Genomic DNA, 18,125 nt, shown 5'->3' on the forward strand with positions numbered 1-18,125 from the left:
CTTTAAATTCAAATTGTTCATATGGTTCATCAGATCAGCAAAAAATGCTAATTTCCAAAGCCACTCGGTATCTGATAAAAGTGGTTCGTGATGGTTTTTCTCTTGTTAAGTTGAATGAGTGTGTGTTACATAGAATGATAAAGGCTCTAGGGTTCATGCACAGCATCTTGTATTGTACTTCAGAGCCCCTTCCTTTCATATTTGAAGCACTGTCATGTGCTCACCCTCACATGTTTTCAAAAGAGAAATTGTACTTCCTGAATTCTTGTAAAATGACTTCAGTGAATTCTCCAGATGTTTGCTTAGAAGGTAGACAATGTAGAAAATGTTCCTGAATTCATAATTCTTACTCATCCTTGATCTGCACGAAATGAATAAACAGACAAAACCATGACAAAATTCCTGCTTTGTCATTTAATGTGAAGTTATGTTGATACAACTATATTAAACAGAATATTACTTGTCGAGTTTGACCCTGCTTTTTTAGTAGTTCCACTTACTGAAATATTTAAATTAACCAATAAAATTACCTCATAAGTGTACAGTTGATGTTAATGTAAGTATTTATCTTAAAATGTGCCACCCTCAAAATCCTGCTGCCCCCAAGTGTCCTGATGGACTGCCTGTACTTTTGTGCTGGCCTTGCATGTGTGTAAAAGAGAGTTGAATACTCTAAAGCTAACACTTGCCTTTCCCTATTAACTCTTACTTCATAAACTATCAGCAGTTCTCATTTGTGGTTTGAAGTGGTATTCCTGTATGTCCTGTATACAGTGAAACCATCATTTAAGTTTTGTTTTGGGATAATTGGATTGAAATAGTAAACTAAGGAAAGTCATGAATGGAGGTAATTTAACACTGAGATTACTGACTTGCAAACATTGAAATTGAACACAGGGAAACCCTTAAATGGAGGAGTGTTAAGTGGCAGTTCCACTATACTTCCTTCTGCATTTGGTCTCTGGTCCAGAGAGAGAGAGATCAGCTGCATCTGCTGGACCAGATTGAGTAAGCTTCTATTTTAATCTGATGGCGGAAACAGAACCATGTTCCTGACATGTTTCTGTAGCTAAAGCGAGGTGACATGAAAAGGGCAACATATATAACAATGTAAGTATCACATCTTCAGATTCAGCTTGAACATAAACTGCTGAAATGTTTGTACAGTATTCATTGGTCTGGTGGTGTATCTTCCAACATCTTCTGAGTTCAGTCCTTTTTACTTATTAAAATACAAATGAAGCGTGACTATGATAATAAATTTATAAGCACTGCTTCTTTACTTACCTCAAAGTATTACTTCACTGCTTGGCAAACAACAGGAATTGTATGTGGTAGGAATCTTAATGCACTGCTAATGTAGGCATAGCCACTCTCATTGCCATATTAGTTGAAACTAAACCGAAATCATATGTTTATTATATTTGTAGTAGCAACACATTGTGTGTTTAAGTTATTTATGTTTACACTGCTAAAGTAAGATGCTGTATAACTTTGTAGCTTTAAGAAATATAAAATATTTTGCTATATGGATACTGTCTGATGGTGTGAGATACAGTTTAAGTGTTCTGTAGCAAAAGATAATTTTATTATTTGTGCCTGGATATCACTTTAATGAAGGATTTCATTAAGTGAACATTTTATTATAATTTTATTCCCTAGTAGTTCGTATTCATTGAATTGTTAGTATATCTTTCATTTGCAGTATTTTATGTAAGTCAGTTTACAATAAGACATGATGCCAATCAGGTTGGCATAGGAGCAATTCTGTAGCATTGTATTTGGGCGGTACTCATTTCAGATCTTGACTTGGGCACCAGCTAGCCTGACCAAGGTTGTTCATGGTTTTCCTGAGTAACTCCAGGCAATTGCTGGGATAGTACTTCGATTAGGTAGTGACAGCTTCCTTGCAAGTGCTTTTTCAATTCATCAGTTATTCCTCCATTGGACACTGTTTAGTCACATGAAAAATCATGAGACTGTCATTCATTTTATCACAGTTTTATACCTTCCAACATGTTTCATGTTTTATCTTTCTCTGTCCATAGCTTAAAGTTTTGAAACATAAAAATGTGAGATGGGATATAACATATTTCCAGTAGATAGTGTTGTGTCTTGTTCAGTATGCAGCCATTTGTCAGTAAATAATGATTAGTGTAATGGGTAATGTGGAAATATTTATGCCTGTTTTAACTAAATTATAGGTGACATATAACTGTTTTCTGGAATCTGGTGCCATTTAGTATGTCATATCATTATCAGCATTTTGAAGGAACCTGTTCCCTCAATTTTCAGGGTAAAAGTCTGAGCTAAGTATGGAAAGAAGTACTTCGGATACAGGAAGAGAGAGAATGGGACTGGGGCCTTGAGAGAGCAAATGCCGTTGAGGCTTGCCTCACCCTTCTGCTGTGAACATGGAGATAGCAGGTTCCTCTTGAATTTTGGTAATGATCTAACCAGACTACATAGCATCACATTCCAGAAGACAATACATAATCTTAATGTTTATGCTCTCAGAACATCAAATTTCACATAAATTCTTGGTTAATTAGTAAATTCTTCCATGATTTATTTAAACCGTCTTGCAGTGCATACACTCATCTATCTCCTGCTCTCACTCGCACTACATGTTTCGGCATAATAATGCCATCTTCAGGTGCTTACTCATCCACATAAAACTAGTTCATTGCATGCCTTGTCCTCACATTAAAATAACTAAAATATATATCTATCATATATATTGACAAATGTCGAACGTTAAAAATATTAAAATTGTTCAGGATTCCACATTGCTACGTCGCAATATAACATTAGTAAATTCTTACTTGAACACTCAGATATTCTGATTAACAACTGTAATGATGAACCAAGAGGCTTTGACAGTATTTTGTTAACAGTTTCACCTTTTGTGCGGTTAATTGGAAAGTCTTTAAGAATGAACCCAAGCTAAGGTCTGCATCATTGTCCCTTGTTTAATGATAGTCTAGATGAAATGACTCTGTAATGGGAATGTGGTAGAAAGGGTGTGGAATTTATGTGTAACAGACACGTGGCAGTGGTACATATTACTGAATTAACTTTTTTTAATGAGAGCAACAGTTTGTAAATTCTGTAAAAGTTTATAGATGTAATATTTTTAATAGACATAGTTTCCTAAAATAGCATTTATTAGTACTAGAGGTGATATAAAGTGATGTAGTATATAAGTGAAAGACAGCAAATGTATTTATGTTATATTAGACTTTTTATGTGCTCTGAAGGGCCTATTTCCTGTTTCTGTTTAATTCATGAACCATAGCCTCATAGCCAAAGCAATTGATTGTGTGATTGGTGCCACTTCTTCTCATTCATTTATACAAATAATTTGCCAAAAAGAATATTGCAAAGTTTCAAATTATATTACTCTCCCTAACATGCGAAACTTCTTGTACCTGATGAGAAGTATCATTCTGATGGAGCAATAATTGCCTAAATTTACATGTATTAATTCCATAAACACTATTATGCAAACAACAGATATACTACAATTATTGCAATTTTTGTATTTGTTGATATTATCCATCTCCTGTTTATATTTCAAAACACAGCATGTCCGAGACTGGATTCTGTCCGCATTTTCAGGTAATAGCCTACTCAGTTGGGCCCAATCGATAGTTATTCCCTGGCCCTGGACCCATATACTGTTCTGGAATGTGACACTGTAATTTGGCAGATGGTTAATTATATTTTGGAAAAAAATTGCAGCTGCCATCTTAAGTTCAGATGATGATTAAGGCACCAGGTTCATCCAGTTCGTTGGTAACTATCTATTAGACAACACAGCATCACATCCCAAAAGACTAATCTTGATTTTAACTGTCATAAGAATATCTCCTCTCATCTGTCTGTGGAGTGCTCTCAGTTATGCTTGTGTTATGCAAATGACAAAAACATTTATGTAGTTTCATTTTGAATTAGTTTGTGCACACTTTCATAATTTCAATCCTGAAGATGAATGCAGACTTAGGAGAGCCTGGCTTCACCTCTGCCCTCTCCAAACCAACCACCCAAACGCTAGACATCACCCATGTGGACTGATGGAGGGGCACAGAAACTTCCTATCCCTGTGGTCACTGAATTTTCATCAGCTTCTTCACCAAGTAGTTGACTGCCTTAAAGAAAACTTTCAGTTTTGTCTTGTTACATAGCCACATGGTTGCCCCATTGGATAGCATTCCACTCTTTGGCCCATGCTGAAAATGTCTTTAAGAATATGATGCAGTGACTTTTGGGAACCACAAAAATATCATGAGAACAGAGAAGTAATATTTAAGTGATAAATTAAATTTATTTCACATTCATCATGCATTTCATACATTTATGCTACTTACACAAAGTGAACATAAAAGTTTAAATAACAAGCCAACTGGAAATTATGTGTAATGTAGGCAAATATGATTAGCCACTGACCCATCTGAATGGCAGTAACACCAGACATTTGTGCATATAGCAGACTCTTGTGTACTACTGTCTGCTTCTAAGCAAAATATAGTTTGTCCACCATCTTTGTAAAAGCAGCGCTGGATTCTTCTGTACCAATTTTATATTCGTAACTAGGTGGGTTAAAAAACATAAAAAATTCCCACCTTACAAATTGTTGCAATTTCTAAGTTTATTCATATTACAATATAAACACACAAATTCTGAGGATTAGTGTGATTCCTGGAATGTGACACCATGTAGTTTGGTGGATCAACATCAATGTTCCAGAGGAACTTGCCTCCATCTTCATAGTAGAAGACTGAAGCAGCAAGTTCCTATGAAACATTGGTATTGATGTACCAAACTACATGGTGTCATGATTCAGAAGACAATCTCTACAGTTACAATCATAAGAACCTCAAATTTAACATGATGCATTGTTATAAAAATAATTCCTAATCATTTTAACTGAGGCAACATTTCCAATGTATAAAATCAAGATGCCAGCATTATCAGTCTGGAAAGTGTAAAAACGGTTTCAAATTTTGATATCAATGCTTAGAGGTACTTAAGAATCTGTTTTTATTACAGTTTTACAATGTTCCCTTGAAGTACAAAAATGTGATTTCTTCCCATAAAATGAAGGCATTCCCGTCTACTAGCCACATTTTTTATATCTGCATGAGTGATAATCTTTCCAACAAATCCTTCAAATGTATCATCCCGTCCTTCAATTTTCACACTATATGCATAGCAGTTTTCTTGCCCGGAAGTTATACTAACAATGTGGAAGAAACATGTGAATATCTTATGGACAGAGGAAGTCCTTAATGGATCTGTATGTATTAGTGCACAGAAAAGGTTATCATCAAATAAAATATAATACTGGTAATTCCTCAGTTCAGATGAACAAAACCTGAAAGAACCATCAAGTGAATTTTTAATCAAATGGCTATGCTTCTGTCTTATATGACTATCAGCTTCTCCAAATGGGCCAATCCAGTCACACTGTGAAACATTTCCCTCTGTTGTTAGTAGGGAACAGTGGTGCTGTCCCTTTGTAAGACAGGCCCGCTCATGGTTTTCCTTTTCACACACAGAGAGTGTTACATTGCAGCCATCGCCTTCATACTTGCACGGATAAGAAATATATTCTGTTACTTTCTCCATGCACAGATTTCGTTCATTTTGCAACTTGACTCGGCAGACAGGACAGTGTGTCTGTTTCTTTTGACAGTTGAAACAAATCAGATGCTGATTATGGCACTGGTATATCGGTGGGATGATATATTCAAAACAGACTGGACATTCCAGAATGGACAAAATACCCAAGTTGTCTGCCATTTATCACCAATCTGAAAGAAAAAGGCATTAAAAAGTTCACAAACCTGGAAAACAAGAATGCAGAGTGAAGGTGTATATAGCTTCTGTATTTCCTGACATATAAGATATATATTGGTTTTGGAAGGCAGAACTAAATACCTTTTCTATTTTCTTATTGTCTGCTTAGGTATTTTGATTAACCAACCTACTTCTTATTTATTAATTGATCACTGTAATTAAAATGTTCATAAATGGAACATACAATATAGTATGGACAGATAAAATTTTCTTTGATATGTTTCTTTTTCAAAATGGTCTAAAACAGGAAATGCTTTGTTACAACTGCTTTTCAATTTTGCTATAGCATATGCCATTTGAAAGCTACAAGAAAACCATGAGGGACTGAAACTGAATGGAGCACATCAGCTTCTGGCCTGTGCTGATGATGATATACAGAATGGAAACATAAATACCTCAAATAAGATCTATTACATGCCAGTAGAGGGGTTTAAGTATAAGAAAATGGAGAAAATTAATTATATGTTCATATTTTGTAAATACTATAAAAGGTCACGCCATAGCTCAAGCAGTTAGTCGCTGGCTTCCCACTGCAGTGGCCTGGGTTCGATCACGGGTCTGGTCAAGTGGGATTTGTGGTGGACAAAGTGGCGCTAGGGCAGGTTTTCTCAGAGTACTTCAGTATCCCCTGCCAGTCTTCATTCCAACAAATTCTCCATCATAATCACCTGGGGCAGGCTACAATAGGCCAATCAGTGGCTGCCATGCCGAGTGGACCCAGTAGGACTCCACCCCCCACTAACTGAATTAAAAAAAATAGTATACAGGACAAAACCCTCTAAAGAGACAACCAAATCTTTAAAAAAATGTAGCAACATTAAAGCACTTGGGACAGCCATGGGCAAATAAAATTTTTTTCATAAAGAAATTAAAAGCAAATTAAATTTGGGAATTGCTGCCATCCAGTTTAGAATGGGCTCCCCACCTGCAGTCTAAAAATGTAAAAATTAAAACATATAAAACTATTTTTGCCTGTTTTGTGTAGGTGTGAAAGTTGGTCTTTCACATTAAGGGAGGAATATAAACTGGCAGTACTTAAGAACAGGATGATGAGGAAAATATTTGGACCTAAGAGGAAGTAATAAGAAACTAAAGAATACTGCTTTATTAGGAGTTTTATAATTTGTACTCCTTGCTAGACATTAGGATGATATGGTCATGTAGCATGCATGCAAGCAAAACTAAATGCTTACCAAAATTTGATCAGAAGGCTTACAGTGAGGAGCCTGCTTATATGATCCAGGCAGAGAAGCAAAAATAATAGTAAAATGGGTCTTAAAGTAATGAGATGGGCAAGTGTGGACAGGATTTGTTTCAGTTAGAAGAGGGACCAGTAATGGGATCTAGTAAACAGAATAATGAACCTCCAAGTTCCATGAAATATGGGGAATTTCTAGTATGGCTCAGCACCTACCAGCTTCTAAAAATGACTCAGGTAATTAATACATACATATCTATGCATAGCTGTACAGAATACAGTCCATATTTATGGGTTCTGATGCTGTACAGCATTCATCTTCATGCATACATATGTAATTCACCATGAAAACCTTACACTCCTGAGGTCAGTGACTGTAAATACTGACTGGGGAGTTTCATAAACATTGAAGAGATTCTTCTATGAAAGGAATATTGGTAACTGGAGAGGTGAAACAAAACTGATATAGTCTGCTGATGATAAACCTACTATATCTTAAATTCTGATCACTTCTACAGTATTACATAAGTAGGTACTGGTATCCTACTTTAATTATTATGAGCTTTAAGTATTGAATGAACTGCCTACCATTGGTCAGAGGCAGATGAAGATCGGGGAGACCTCAGGGGGAACTTCATCTACACAGTAAAATGGTTAACTCCGAGGAATGGGACACCTATGTGATGGGTGTCTCCATACTCTGGAATTCATTATTGTATCATAAACTGAAATCTGCTCTCAAAGTTTCTTGCATCAGGACCCGAAATTTCATGCCTATAATAAAAGAATACACCAGCCTTGTCATATCTCACTTGTCACTGACATTTTGTTTTAATTGGCATAGGGGGGGGGTGGAGTCCAGTTGGGTCCACTCGGCATGGCAGCCATTGATTGGCCTATTATACCTGCCCCGGGTGATTATGATGATGGAGATTGGCAGGGGAAACCAAAGTACTTGGAGAAAATCTACCGCAACGCCACTTTGTCCACCACAAATCCAACTTGACCAGACCCAGGTTAGAACTAGTTACATGTTTAGTAGTCTCTTGGAATTCCATCAGTAATTAAACCACGTTATGGTATACCACACTGGGTTAGGTTGAAAGAATTGACAAAGAGGGAGCTGATTCCAATCTAGAGTTTTCCAAATATCCCTGTCACTAATCCCTATTCCATTTCTTAAATTTAATCCATACTGTGGCACCAAATCCCCATCAAAATTCTCTATACCTTCCTTATTTGCCCACTCAAGCTACCTGCAATCAACATTTGGTACAAGTATAAACTTTCCCGTTGTTATTCTGTATCACAACTTATGTCAAACAAGAAAGGAAAAAAGATAGTTTTATGCATTTATTTCTGCTTGTTTTTGTTGAGAGCGTTATGTTGCATCCCAGCATTACATGTGATCCTAGTAAATGATACCTACAGCCAAAATAAAATACAATCCTCTTCAGTTTTTGTTCATTCCACACGTACACATGTATTTCACCTAACACACTCGCAATCGTCGCAATGTTCGCAATTGACACAGCCGGTGACAGCGGCCTCAGCTGCCACTGAATTCTGCCGCCAAATTGAAAACATGTTTAAACAGAATGGCGCTGTAGTCATCGATGTCATCGGCCTGCGACTGCCGATACAATCGAATTGTAACTATCGAAAAGTTCGATTGTTGAAATCCATCCGTGGATATTTCTTAAATCAGAAGGTGGTCGCGGTTCCGTGGCTAACACATGCTTATGGCGAAGAGGAAAAGAAAGCGACGCTGGTGGGCTTAAATAGGTTATTGTTAGGTAGTGCAGCATATTAATAGAAGTAGCGTTTGTTGGTTGCAGATGAATACAAAAGTATTTAAAATGCCAGCAATGAAGGACTCAAATATTGTTAAGATTGCCGTTGAAATGGCGCAGCAAGTTCCGCAACTAATAGAATTTAATCAAAAACAACCTCTAGCTGCTATAATTCAGGAACTCTGCAATGGGTGGGGTTTGTCGGATCCAGATCAGTATGCCTTGCAGTTTTCTGAAAACAATAATCAGAACTATATCACGGAAAAGAACAGGAATGAAATAAAAAATGGTTCGGTTTTAAGACTGACGCATTCACCTTCAACAACTGCCCATGATATACTCCAAAAATTAAATACAGGAACAAATGAAGAAAAGTTACATGCCCTTCAGAAGTTATCGAAATTGAGTACCGATATGACATTTGCTCTTGAATTCATAAATAAACAAGGATTGGCATTGATAATAAGTATTGTTGAAGGTGGAAAATGTAAAGGCAACATGCTTGCCTATTCATTAATTTCGTTTGTTGAACTTATGGACCATGGTATTGTATCGTGGGATATTTTGGAAAGCCCATTCATCAATAAAGTAGCAAGTTATGTGAACAATCAGTCAGTAACTCAGGATGCTAAAGTTGTACAAGCTTCACTGTCTATTTTAGAAAACATTGTTTTGAATAGCTCTGGAAAGTATGGGCAGGTGGAAAAGGAAGTAACATTTCCAAATCTTGTAATGCACCTTCAGAGTCAAAATCCGGTTATTCAGCAGAATGCTATTGCGCTGATCAATGCATTATTCCTGAAAGCTGACAACTCCAAGAGGAAAGCCATTGCCGCCACGCTATCATCCAAACAGGTCCGGAATGTAATACTCACCAATGTTATTCAGTCTGCATCAGGACAGGTAATCATATGATCATCATACACCATGATTCTAGAATGTTTTACAGATCTTTAGAAAAGTGGTGTATTGTGTGTGCTGCTCTTGAATGAATGGCCGGAGAGTGGGTGGAACAGATTTGAAGTATGGAATGGTTTGTGACCGATGAAGAAAGAAACAGTAATCATCCATAAGAATGTTTTGGTATATGTATTTAATTCAGATTTTGCCATCACTTTTATTTTAGCTTTGTACTGAGGGCTGGGTAGCTCAGTCATTATAGTGACTGTATTGTGAGTGAAATGTCTGTAGAGTAAGGGTTCGATTCTGAGTGGAAGTTTGAGATTTTTTGCTCACCATTATGGCCAGAGCACTCTGGGGGTCAGCCAGCCGGTTATGCAGTGGATGCTGGTGGCTGTTCCCCAGGATTAGAGCATCTGGGTCTTGATGCCCTCTGCTCACTGGGTTCTGGTGCTGAGGTTGAGGAGGACTGGAATTCTACCTCCACAGAAAGGCCAAGGCTTATGGTGAGGAGTGCCTCTTCTATGAAATTTTAGCCCTGAATTAGTTGAATAGATGTAAGATGAAGCATCAGAGTTTCTTTAGATATGAGCTTTCTCTGCTAGATTCTCTCATACTTCAACAGTGGAAATCCTGAAGACTAAAAAGCAAAGTGGTAATGTCCATCTTATTTCCAGGTTGGTGCGGAGATGGCCCATCAGCTTTACGTGCTGCAGACGTTGACATTAGGTCTTTTGGAACAGAGAATGAACAGTAAGATGGATCCACAGGACCAGGATGCACATGATAAGATAAAGGAACTGCGGCGGATTGCATTTGACACAGATGGTACCGGTGTTCCCGGAGACATCGCGGCTCGGAAACAACTCGGTGTGTTTGCCAAGGATTACAAGAAGCTTGGCTTCAAATATGACATTAATCCAGCACTGGACTTCACTGAGACCCCACCAGGAATGTTGGCGCTGGACTGTATGGTTTACTTTGCTCGAAACCATACTGAGAACTACACAAAGGTAAAGTGTTGGCTTCTGGTCAGATGCAGGGCTGTTCCAGCAGTAAGAAACATGCAGTATTTGATATCCTCTGGGCTTTAAGGACCATTCAGTATTCAAATATTGCATCCAACCTCTCTGACAGATAATTTGTAAGGTAAATTCGTCCCTGTGCTTAACTAATTAACCACTACGCCATGAAGGTGTGTGTGTTAGTGGATGTATAGATCCACATTTTCCTGACCTTGACACTAGTTGGAGGTGACTGGTCAGCTTCACACCCTGGCAGCTCTACCCCTGGGGAAGTTGCCCCTGTTACCCATTGGATAGGAGGTTGGGTGGGCTCCAGTGCCAGTCTGGATGATATGGAGAAGAGAAAATTCTTGGACCTACCTGGCCTTGAACTCAAGACTCCTTGCTTGTGCAGCCCATAGCCAGTCAGTATACTGACTACGCTATCTTGGCTTACAATTTATTTATATGTAGTGTTACGAAATTGACATGATGAAGTTCAGATGAAAGTCAGTGACTGTTATCACTCGTGTGACTGAGCTGTTGTATTGATGTGTTAAGTTCATACCCTGATGTACCTGAACACTTAAATTGCTGATTTCTTTTTAACAATGTTCCATTCTTAACCTGTTACCAAAAAAACATTATTTACTTTTTTTTTTGTTCAGAATCATCAGTTGACTAACTTAAACAATGGAAAGAATAGTGACTAGGCTGTATGCTGGATGACAGATGTGGGAACAAAGTTTTTTCTGTGTACTACCATCTTCAGATCAGCCCTGGACCCTCCTGTCCATTGGGTTATGTCTGTTCCTTTCCAAAGGGTGAAGTAGCCAGGGTACAAAATTAACCAGACAACCTCCGTTAAGTACTGAGGTTAAAATGTGCGGAGATGTATCTGTAATTCCCCCAGGGATATATCTTCATGACATCATGTATAGTTAAGGGCAGGGGCATCTGTACACTTATTTTATTTACTTAACATTGGAAAGTTAGTGAGGGAATTTCTGACTACAGCTATGACTTTTTGACAAAAGAGCTAAGTCCTGGCTTGAGATCTTCCTGTATTATGTTTTTAATTTCTTTTGGTGTAAGGAACTTGTTTGGTTGTTTCTAGGTTGTATTAGAAAACTCCTGTAGGGCTGATGAACATGAATGCCCCTTCGGTCGAACAAGTGTTGAGTTAGTGAAATTGCTGTGTGAGGTTCTTCGTATTGGTGAGGCACCTAGTGAACAGGGCCAGAATTACCATCCCATGTTCTTTACACATGATCATCCATTTGAGGAATTCTTTTGTATCTGCATAATTCTTCTGAACAAAACATGGAAGGAAATGAGAGCCACAACTGAGGATTTTGTGAAGGTAAGTTGCTTGTGTAGAAATGCCTAATTTCAAATTTCACCACCATGAAAACTTCAGATCACATTTGGATATTATCCTGCCATCTCTATGTGCATCCAAAGTGTTCTTTTCCTCTTCATCATATGAAGTCTCCTATTACCTCCTCCCTCTTCTGTCTGTTCTTCTCAGCACCCTGTTCCCAAACACACGTCAATATATTTTCTTTCCTTTGGTTGAGAAACTGACTTGTATACCCATATATTGCAACAGCTAAAATTATACAATTTCTTTATTAAAACTGTCACAACACAACTATATTAAGGTCAGTGCCAGTTTGGCTCTGCCATGTTTCGGCTATTAAAAGTCATCATCAGGCAAATACATGGCTAACATATATACACCACCTTAATATAGTTGTGTTGTGATGGTTTTAATAAAGAAATTGTATATTATAACATAACAGGATGCATGAAATGAGAGAAAAAAAAAAGGAAAGAAAGAAAAATAGCTGAAATCATAGTTTTGTATATTTTAATTTCTATGTTTTCTGATAGGAGGTGGGATGTCAGAATATGCTGAACCAGTACATTTGCTGTATTCAGCTCGGTTGATATAGTGACTATGCTATGGGCTGGAAAACAAGGAATTGAGGCTTGATTTTTGGCATGGGTGAGAGATTTTTTTTTTCTTCAAAGCATCCAGACCATCTTTGGAGCTTACCCAGCCTGCCATACAGTCAAAGGGTTGTTTTTCGAGGGGTAAAGTGGCTGGAATGTGAGTCCAATTAATCACTTCCATTTATTGCTGAGGTTACGCACCTATATCTCCTCTCCCTCACATCTTCATGGCATGTTGCTTAATTCATTGAACACAAGGATAAATTTATCTTTAAGCATGTGTAAGTTGATAATGTAATGAACAAATTTAAAGTTGAAATGTTTCAGCTTGGATACCTCACATTTTGTTAGCCTACTTTTTGTATTTTGAAACAATAAAATGAGGCTTATGAGATCATCTTGCTGTCTGTCTGTGTGTCTGTATATCCCCTCTTAATTCCTGAAAGTCAGAAGTTGTCCTGTTTGTATAACTTCAAGGCAGACTGCAGAAAAAACGCTTCCTCCAGTAGATGGATGTATCATTTTTTATGTGACCTGTGTCATATCAAAGAAAGTAGGTGATTAGTTCTTCCCATAATTGCTTGTTACATTTTCAGGTGTTCAGTGTAGTTCGAGAGCAGATTACAAGAGCCCTAGTGTCCCAGCCGACTAGCCTGGATAAGTTCCGAGCGAAGCTTCAGGTTTTAACATACTCAGAAATCACAAACCTGTGGCAACAAGAACGAACCAGCAGAGAGGAGTGGGAATCTCATGCAAGGCCAATCGTTGAGCTAAAGGAACAGATTACGCCCGAGATCATGGAGCTCATACAGCAGCAGAGGCTTGGGTTTCTGGTCGAAGGGACAAGGTTCACAAAGTACTCAATGAGGGGACAGAGAATTAAGGACAAGTTCTGGTATGTCCGTCTGTCACCTAACCATAAAGTTTTCCACTATGGTGACTGTGATGAGAAAAGTGTACCAACTTTGGAGGAACTTCCTAACAAATTGGCGGTAGTGGATATAAAAGCTCTGATTACTGGGAAAGAATGTCCTCACATGAAAGATGTTAGGTATGTTATATCAAACATTAAATTACTACTTACACTTGTTTTGCAAATGTAGAAGTTGATTCTGAGCTCAGCTTTTCTGACTAAGCTGGTTTAATGTTTTCTCATCTAATTTCAGGAATACAAGTATTATATTTTTGGACATAATCCATCATCCTGTCTATTTTCTAAAAACTGTCCTGTTTATTTTTCAAAACACAACATTTCAGAGACTGGATTATGTTCCCATCCTCAGGTAAAACCTACTCAGTTGGTTCCCATATATAGAGCTGGTCCCAATCTCTGGTTCCAGTTGCAGGTGTGTATGGTCATCAATGCCAACATGCCTCGAAACACACACACCCTCACACAGAGACTCCTGACATTCCAAGGTCAAAATCTCATGTCCATTTTCCATTGTGTATGTCTTTCCAAGTGTGAGGGCCCATGTAGCAGTTTGCAGAATGGTAGGATTTTACAGTGTGGAGTTTTTGGAAGATCACCCCATGTTGGTTGTCCATGACTTCTTGTTCAGTATATTCACAGTGGCCCTCTGTGTACAGAGACTAGCCACTTGCGGCCTGAGGATGTTTCATCCCATGGTGACAAGGGACCCACTTACAATGGAAGTAATAATAGCTGTCTGTCTATCTATGGCTCTACAGTCCTTTGTTGGACCTTTCCTGGTTTTTCTTAATCCTATACACAGTCGATAGGACTCTTTGGACACGGGATGAGCCAATTGCAAGGCCGCTACCTGCACACAGAACATTACAAACACAGAATAAATGCACACAGACATCCATGGTTTTAGTGGGATTCGAACCCATAATCCCAGTGTTAAAGCGAGTGAAGACAGTTCATGCCATAGACTGCGTGACCATTGTGATAGACAGTAATTGTAGCTAGGCCCATGAAATTTCATTTCAGGCTGGAAAGGGGTTCACCACAGAAGTGCTACTTCAAAGAGAGGTTCAATCTGGACTGCTGTTTAGGTATCTGATGTGGTGGAACAAATGTCAATGCGACACTGACCACTGTCACCCCAAGCATATGTAACAGAAGTCCAGAAGCACCTTAACAGATGCAGTTGATGATGCATCATTGAAGAAACCAGGAAACATCATCTATTGAAGTGTCAGCCTGGTCCTGAATTGCTGTGGTAATGCTTCTTGTTTCCAGGGGCAGGAAGACCACCCACCAGCTTGCCTTTTCCCTCACACTCGACTCTGTAGAAGTGACATCACTTGATTTTGTGGCTCCAGATGAGCAGGTGTTTGATTACTGGACTGATGGAATCAATGCTCTTCTGGGTAACTCATGTTCAATATTTTATATAGATGCAGAGATGTTTGTGTCTGATTTTAGTTTAAGGTTAAAACTTGAAGGGATATGTCTGTTCTTTATATGCATTTATACAAATGAGGAAACTTCACTGTGGCAGAGTAGGTTTCCATCATGGTTTTTGTATGATATGTGATTGCCATTGTTAAGGTATGAAAACCGTGCATTAGCTTAAGTACAATTACATGTTTACAGTGGAACACACTTAAGACTTTCCCGTTTAAGAACTTTACCTGCCTAAGATTTTGATCCAGAAATTTCCTGGTGAAGCTAATGTATTTTTAATCCACTTAATATGCTCTGCAAAATTAGAGCTTTTAAATTGGTTTTATGGAACATTTTTACCCATTTAATGTTAGTTATAAAATTACATTGGAAATTGTCAATTATTTTAGTTAAATTTAAATTTAAAATGTTACAATATCCAACATAATTTTATAATTAATAAAGACTGTTCTCACAAACCTTTCTGCTGTATCACCCATTTAATATGTTAAATTTTTCAAAGCTGACTCATTTGTTAAAGACTTTCTCATTTATGAGAAATTGTTATGGATGGTCTGGTTCTCTGTGGCTAAAGCTTTCGAGCACCATTGTGAGAAACCTCAAATCTTATAAAAAGTTGGGTAACAGGATATTATTCACAGGAAACTGTGTTCCGTGAAGGTTGTTAGGTGTTCGTTTGGATGTATATTTTCTGTTGTATTAATACAAGTATGTGTCTTGTGTTTTGTAACATACTTACCAATAACCACTGTTGTTGTTTCATTAGGAAACAAGATGCTGAGTAAAGAGACGGAGAATGATCTGGAGACACTGCTGTCAATGGATATTAAACTACGTCTCCTGGATGCAGAGGGTGTTGACATCCCACAGGATCCTCCAGCAATACCTTCAGATCCTCCAAACTATGATTTCTGCTATGAACTCAAGTAAATGCTGAGCAATGCATCATACTCATCACCATATTTCATTTCATAATTTGTGCTGTCACATACATAGTAAATGGAAACTCTTTTCAGGATTACTTAGTTTTTGGATTTTGTCCATTGCCCCATATTCTAGAAACTATAGATTACATAATGTTTTTGAAACTGGCTCTGTTACTGTCCTCAGGTAAGTGAGGAGACACCTGCTCTGTTGAGTTCCTTAGAAAGAGCTAACCTAGGTTCTAGAATACCAGGCAATGGACAAATTCCAAAAACACAGTAATTCTCTAATATCATACACCATCGTCAGAACCCTTTAGAACCAAACTTTTTTCTCAGTGTGAAAGTAGAAAAAGAAAATTTCTGTATATGAGGGTTGTTTGTGGAGCATGCAGTAGCATGGTTGGTTGAGGCACTATGCTACAACCCAGAAGGTTGCAGGATTGAATCCTGATGAGGTGGATTTTTTCAATTTACCTAATCCTTCCGGCTGCACTATGGCCCCTGGGGTCAACTCAGCCTCTAACAGAAACGAGTACCAGGAATCTTCCTGGGGGTAAAGGGTGGCTGGCAGTTAAGGCTAACAACCTCATTGCCATCTGCGAGACGATTGCCTAGAAAATGTGGGAACCTCAACATCTCATAACACTATGGGCCTCCATGGCCTGTTAACAGTGATACCTTTACTTAACTTTATGAGGGTTGTTCAAATGGAAGCTGTATGCAGCAATGCCAGTGAATATGATTGGTTGTAGGTGATCATGTGGTTTTGTGCATGACACACCAGGAGCCTAAGTACTGTTTATGGAGAGGGTCCATCATGTGGTGTTTCAGTGGGTTGCCAGCCTAAACTTCCATGGGGGCTGTTTTTAATAACTTGTACTCCTTTGCCCAGAACAGTCCCCACAATGTTTTCATTTCAGCAGCCCTCATATTTCATGCAGTCCATTCCATCAGTGAAAGGGTTAGCAACATGTATGAAATCCAGAGCAAGAGGGAAGACATATTCAGCATGGCTTGATGGGAATTGGTGCCACATGTCATGTCATTGGTCTTGAGGGAAAAGTCACTGGCTACATTTTGAAAGGTTTTGAAAGAAATTGAATTTAAATTTTATCATTGAAAGAGAATTACATATTTTTATATTTCAGTGAATATACCAACTCACACATTGCTTTGTGGTATGGAAACTCATTTTAACCCCTAAAAAACTCGTTACATTATTAAAAATAGACTTTTTTAAAGAATGAGAAAGGAATATAATGATTTTTTTTGCACAAAAATGTATTCACAGTTATTGTTTTGGAACTTACCTCCAGATAATGATTGTTTGGAGTGGACTGTATCATTTAAAGTTTACTATATTTAACTAGAACTATGAACTCTCACCATATAAACCTTCACAGATTGTATGTGCTTGAACATTGCGTCATGTAATGGCGGCAAAAGCAGAAGTAAAAGAAAAAAGAGAGGACAGACTTGAACTTCAGATAAATGAACAAGCCTGCCAACCTAACAGTTATATTAGTTCATATGAAGAAATCTAAACATTATGCAGTACATTTAATTATTACAGTTTTTGCAACTTCTAAACTGGAGAAATTATCATTAATTTGATGACCATTCTCCTTGCTGTCATTGCTGATGTGTGTTTGTGGAAGAAAGTCTTTGGCAGTTGCCTTGGCTGGAAGCTGGGCATGTTGGTCTGACTCCTCAGATATCACACTGTCCTGAAATGACACACAGAATCCTTCTGCTTTTTTTGTGAGAGAGAGCAATTCTAGGCAGTGTTTTGGACACTAGGGCTGGAAAGTAGGGTCCATTGTGGTCATATCTGTAAAATATGATGTGTCAGTTTGTTCTTTCATGTTTAAGGCATTTCTTCTTAGCTGTGCTCTTATGCAGTGATGTACTATGTCAGACTGCTGACAGCCACTGTTAAGGTGTGGTCTCTTATCCCACCCCAACTGCTGTCACCTGCTGTACACCTTGGGGTGGCAATCTAGATTGCATCAGCCACCCTGGAAACCTGTACCAGCTTAAAGGTTCAGTATTGATTGGGTGGGGGTCCTTTAACCCTTTATTGCCGGTGGGCATTTAAGTTCCTAC

The 18,125-nt window shown here is 38.1% G+C and overlaps 1 protein-coding gene and 1 long non-coding RNA gene across 2 annotated transcripts; one reads left to right on the forward strand and one right to left on the reverse strand.

The window, feature by feature from the left end:
* Nucleotides 1-3,953: 3,953 nt before the first annotated feature.
* LOC111862759 lies at nucleotides 3,954-8,622 on the reverse strand. Its single transcript, XR_002842488.2, has 2 exons — nucleotides 8,490-8,622; nucleotides 3,954-5,816 (listed from the first exon to the last, which is right to left on the reverse strand). It is a non-coding gene; the product is annotated as an uncharacterized LOC111862759 (long non-coding RNA).
* Nucleotides 8,623-8,765: 143 nt separating this feature from the next.
* On the forward strand, nucleotides 8,766-16,473 carry LOC111862724 (engulfment and cell motility protein 1). The gene is made up of 6 exons (XM_023848352.2): nucleotides 8,766-9,756; nucleotides 10,431-10,766; nucleotides 11,875-12,120; nucleotides 13,313-13,767; nucleotides 14,926-15,056; nucleotides 15,860-16,473. The coding sequence occupies exons 1-6, from the start codon at nucleotides 8,899-8,901 to the stop codon at nucleotides 16,021-16,023; spliced, it is 2,190 nt and encodes a 729-aa protein (XP_023704120.1). The 5' UTR covers nucleotides 8,766-8,898; the 3' UTR covers nucleotides 16,024-16,473.
* Nucleotides 16,474-18,125: the final 1,652 nt, after the last annotated feature.

This window comes from Cryptotermes secundus, unplaced genomic scaffold (genome assembly GCF_002891405.2).
Source record: "Cryptotermes secundus unplaced genomic scaffold, Csec_1.0 scaffold5, whole genome shotgun sequence".
Taxonomy (NCBI): Eukaryota; Metazoa; Arthropoda; class Insecta; order Blattodea; family Kalotermitidae; genus Cryptotermes; species Cryptotermes secundus.

Excerpts from the sequence above, each read along its gene's own strand:
- LOC111862724 (XM_023848352.2), top strand. The coding sequence starts at position 8,899 with ATGAATACAAAAGTATTTAAAATGCCAGCAATGAAGGACTCAAATATT. Across the intron at positions 10,767-11,874 it reads ATACTGAGAACTACACAAAG|GTTGTATTAGAAAACTCCTG; the intron begins GTAAAGTGTTGG and ends GGTTGTTTCTAG. Across the intron at positions 13,768-14,925 it reads CCTCACATGAAAGATGTTAG|GGGCAGGAAGACCACCCACC; the intron begins GTATGTTATATC and ends TCTTGTTTCCAG.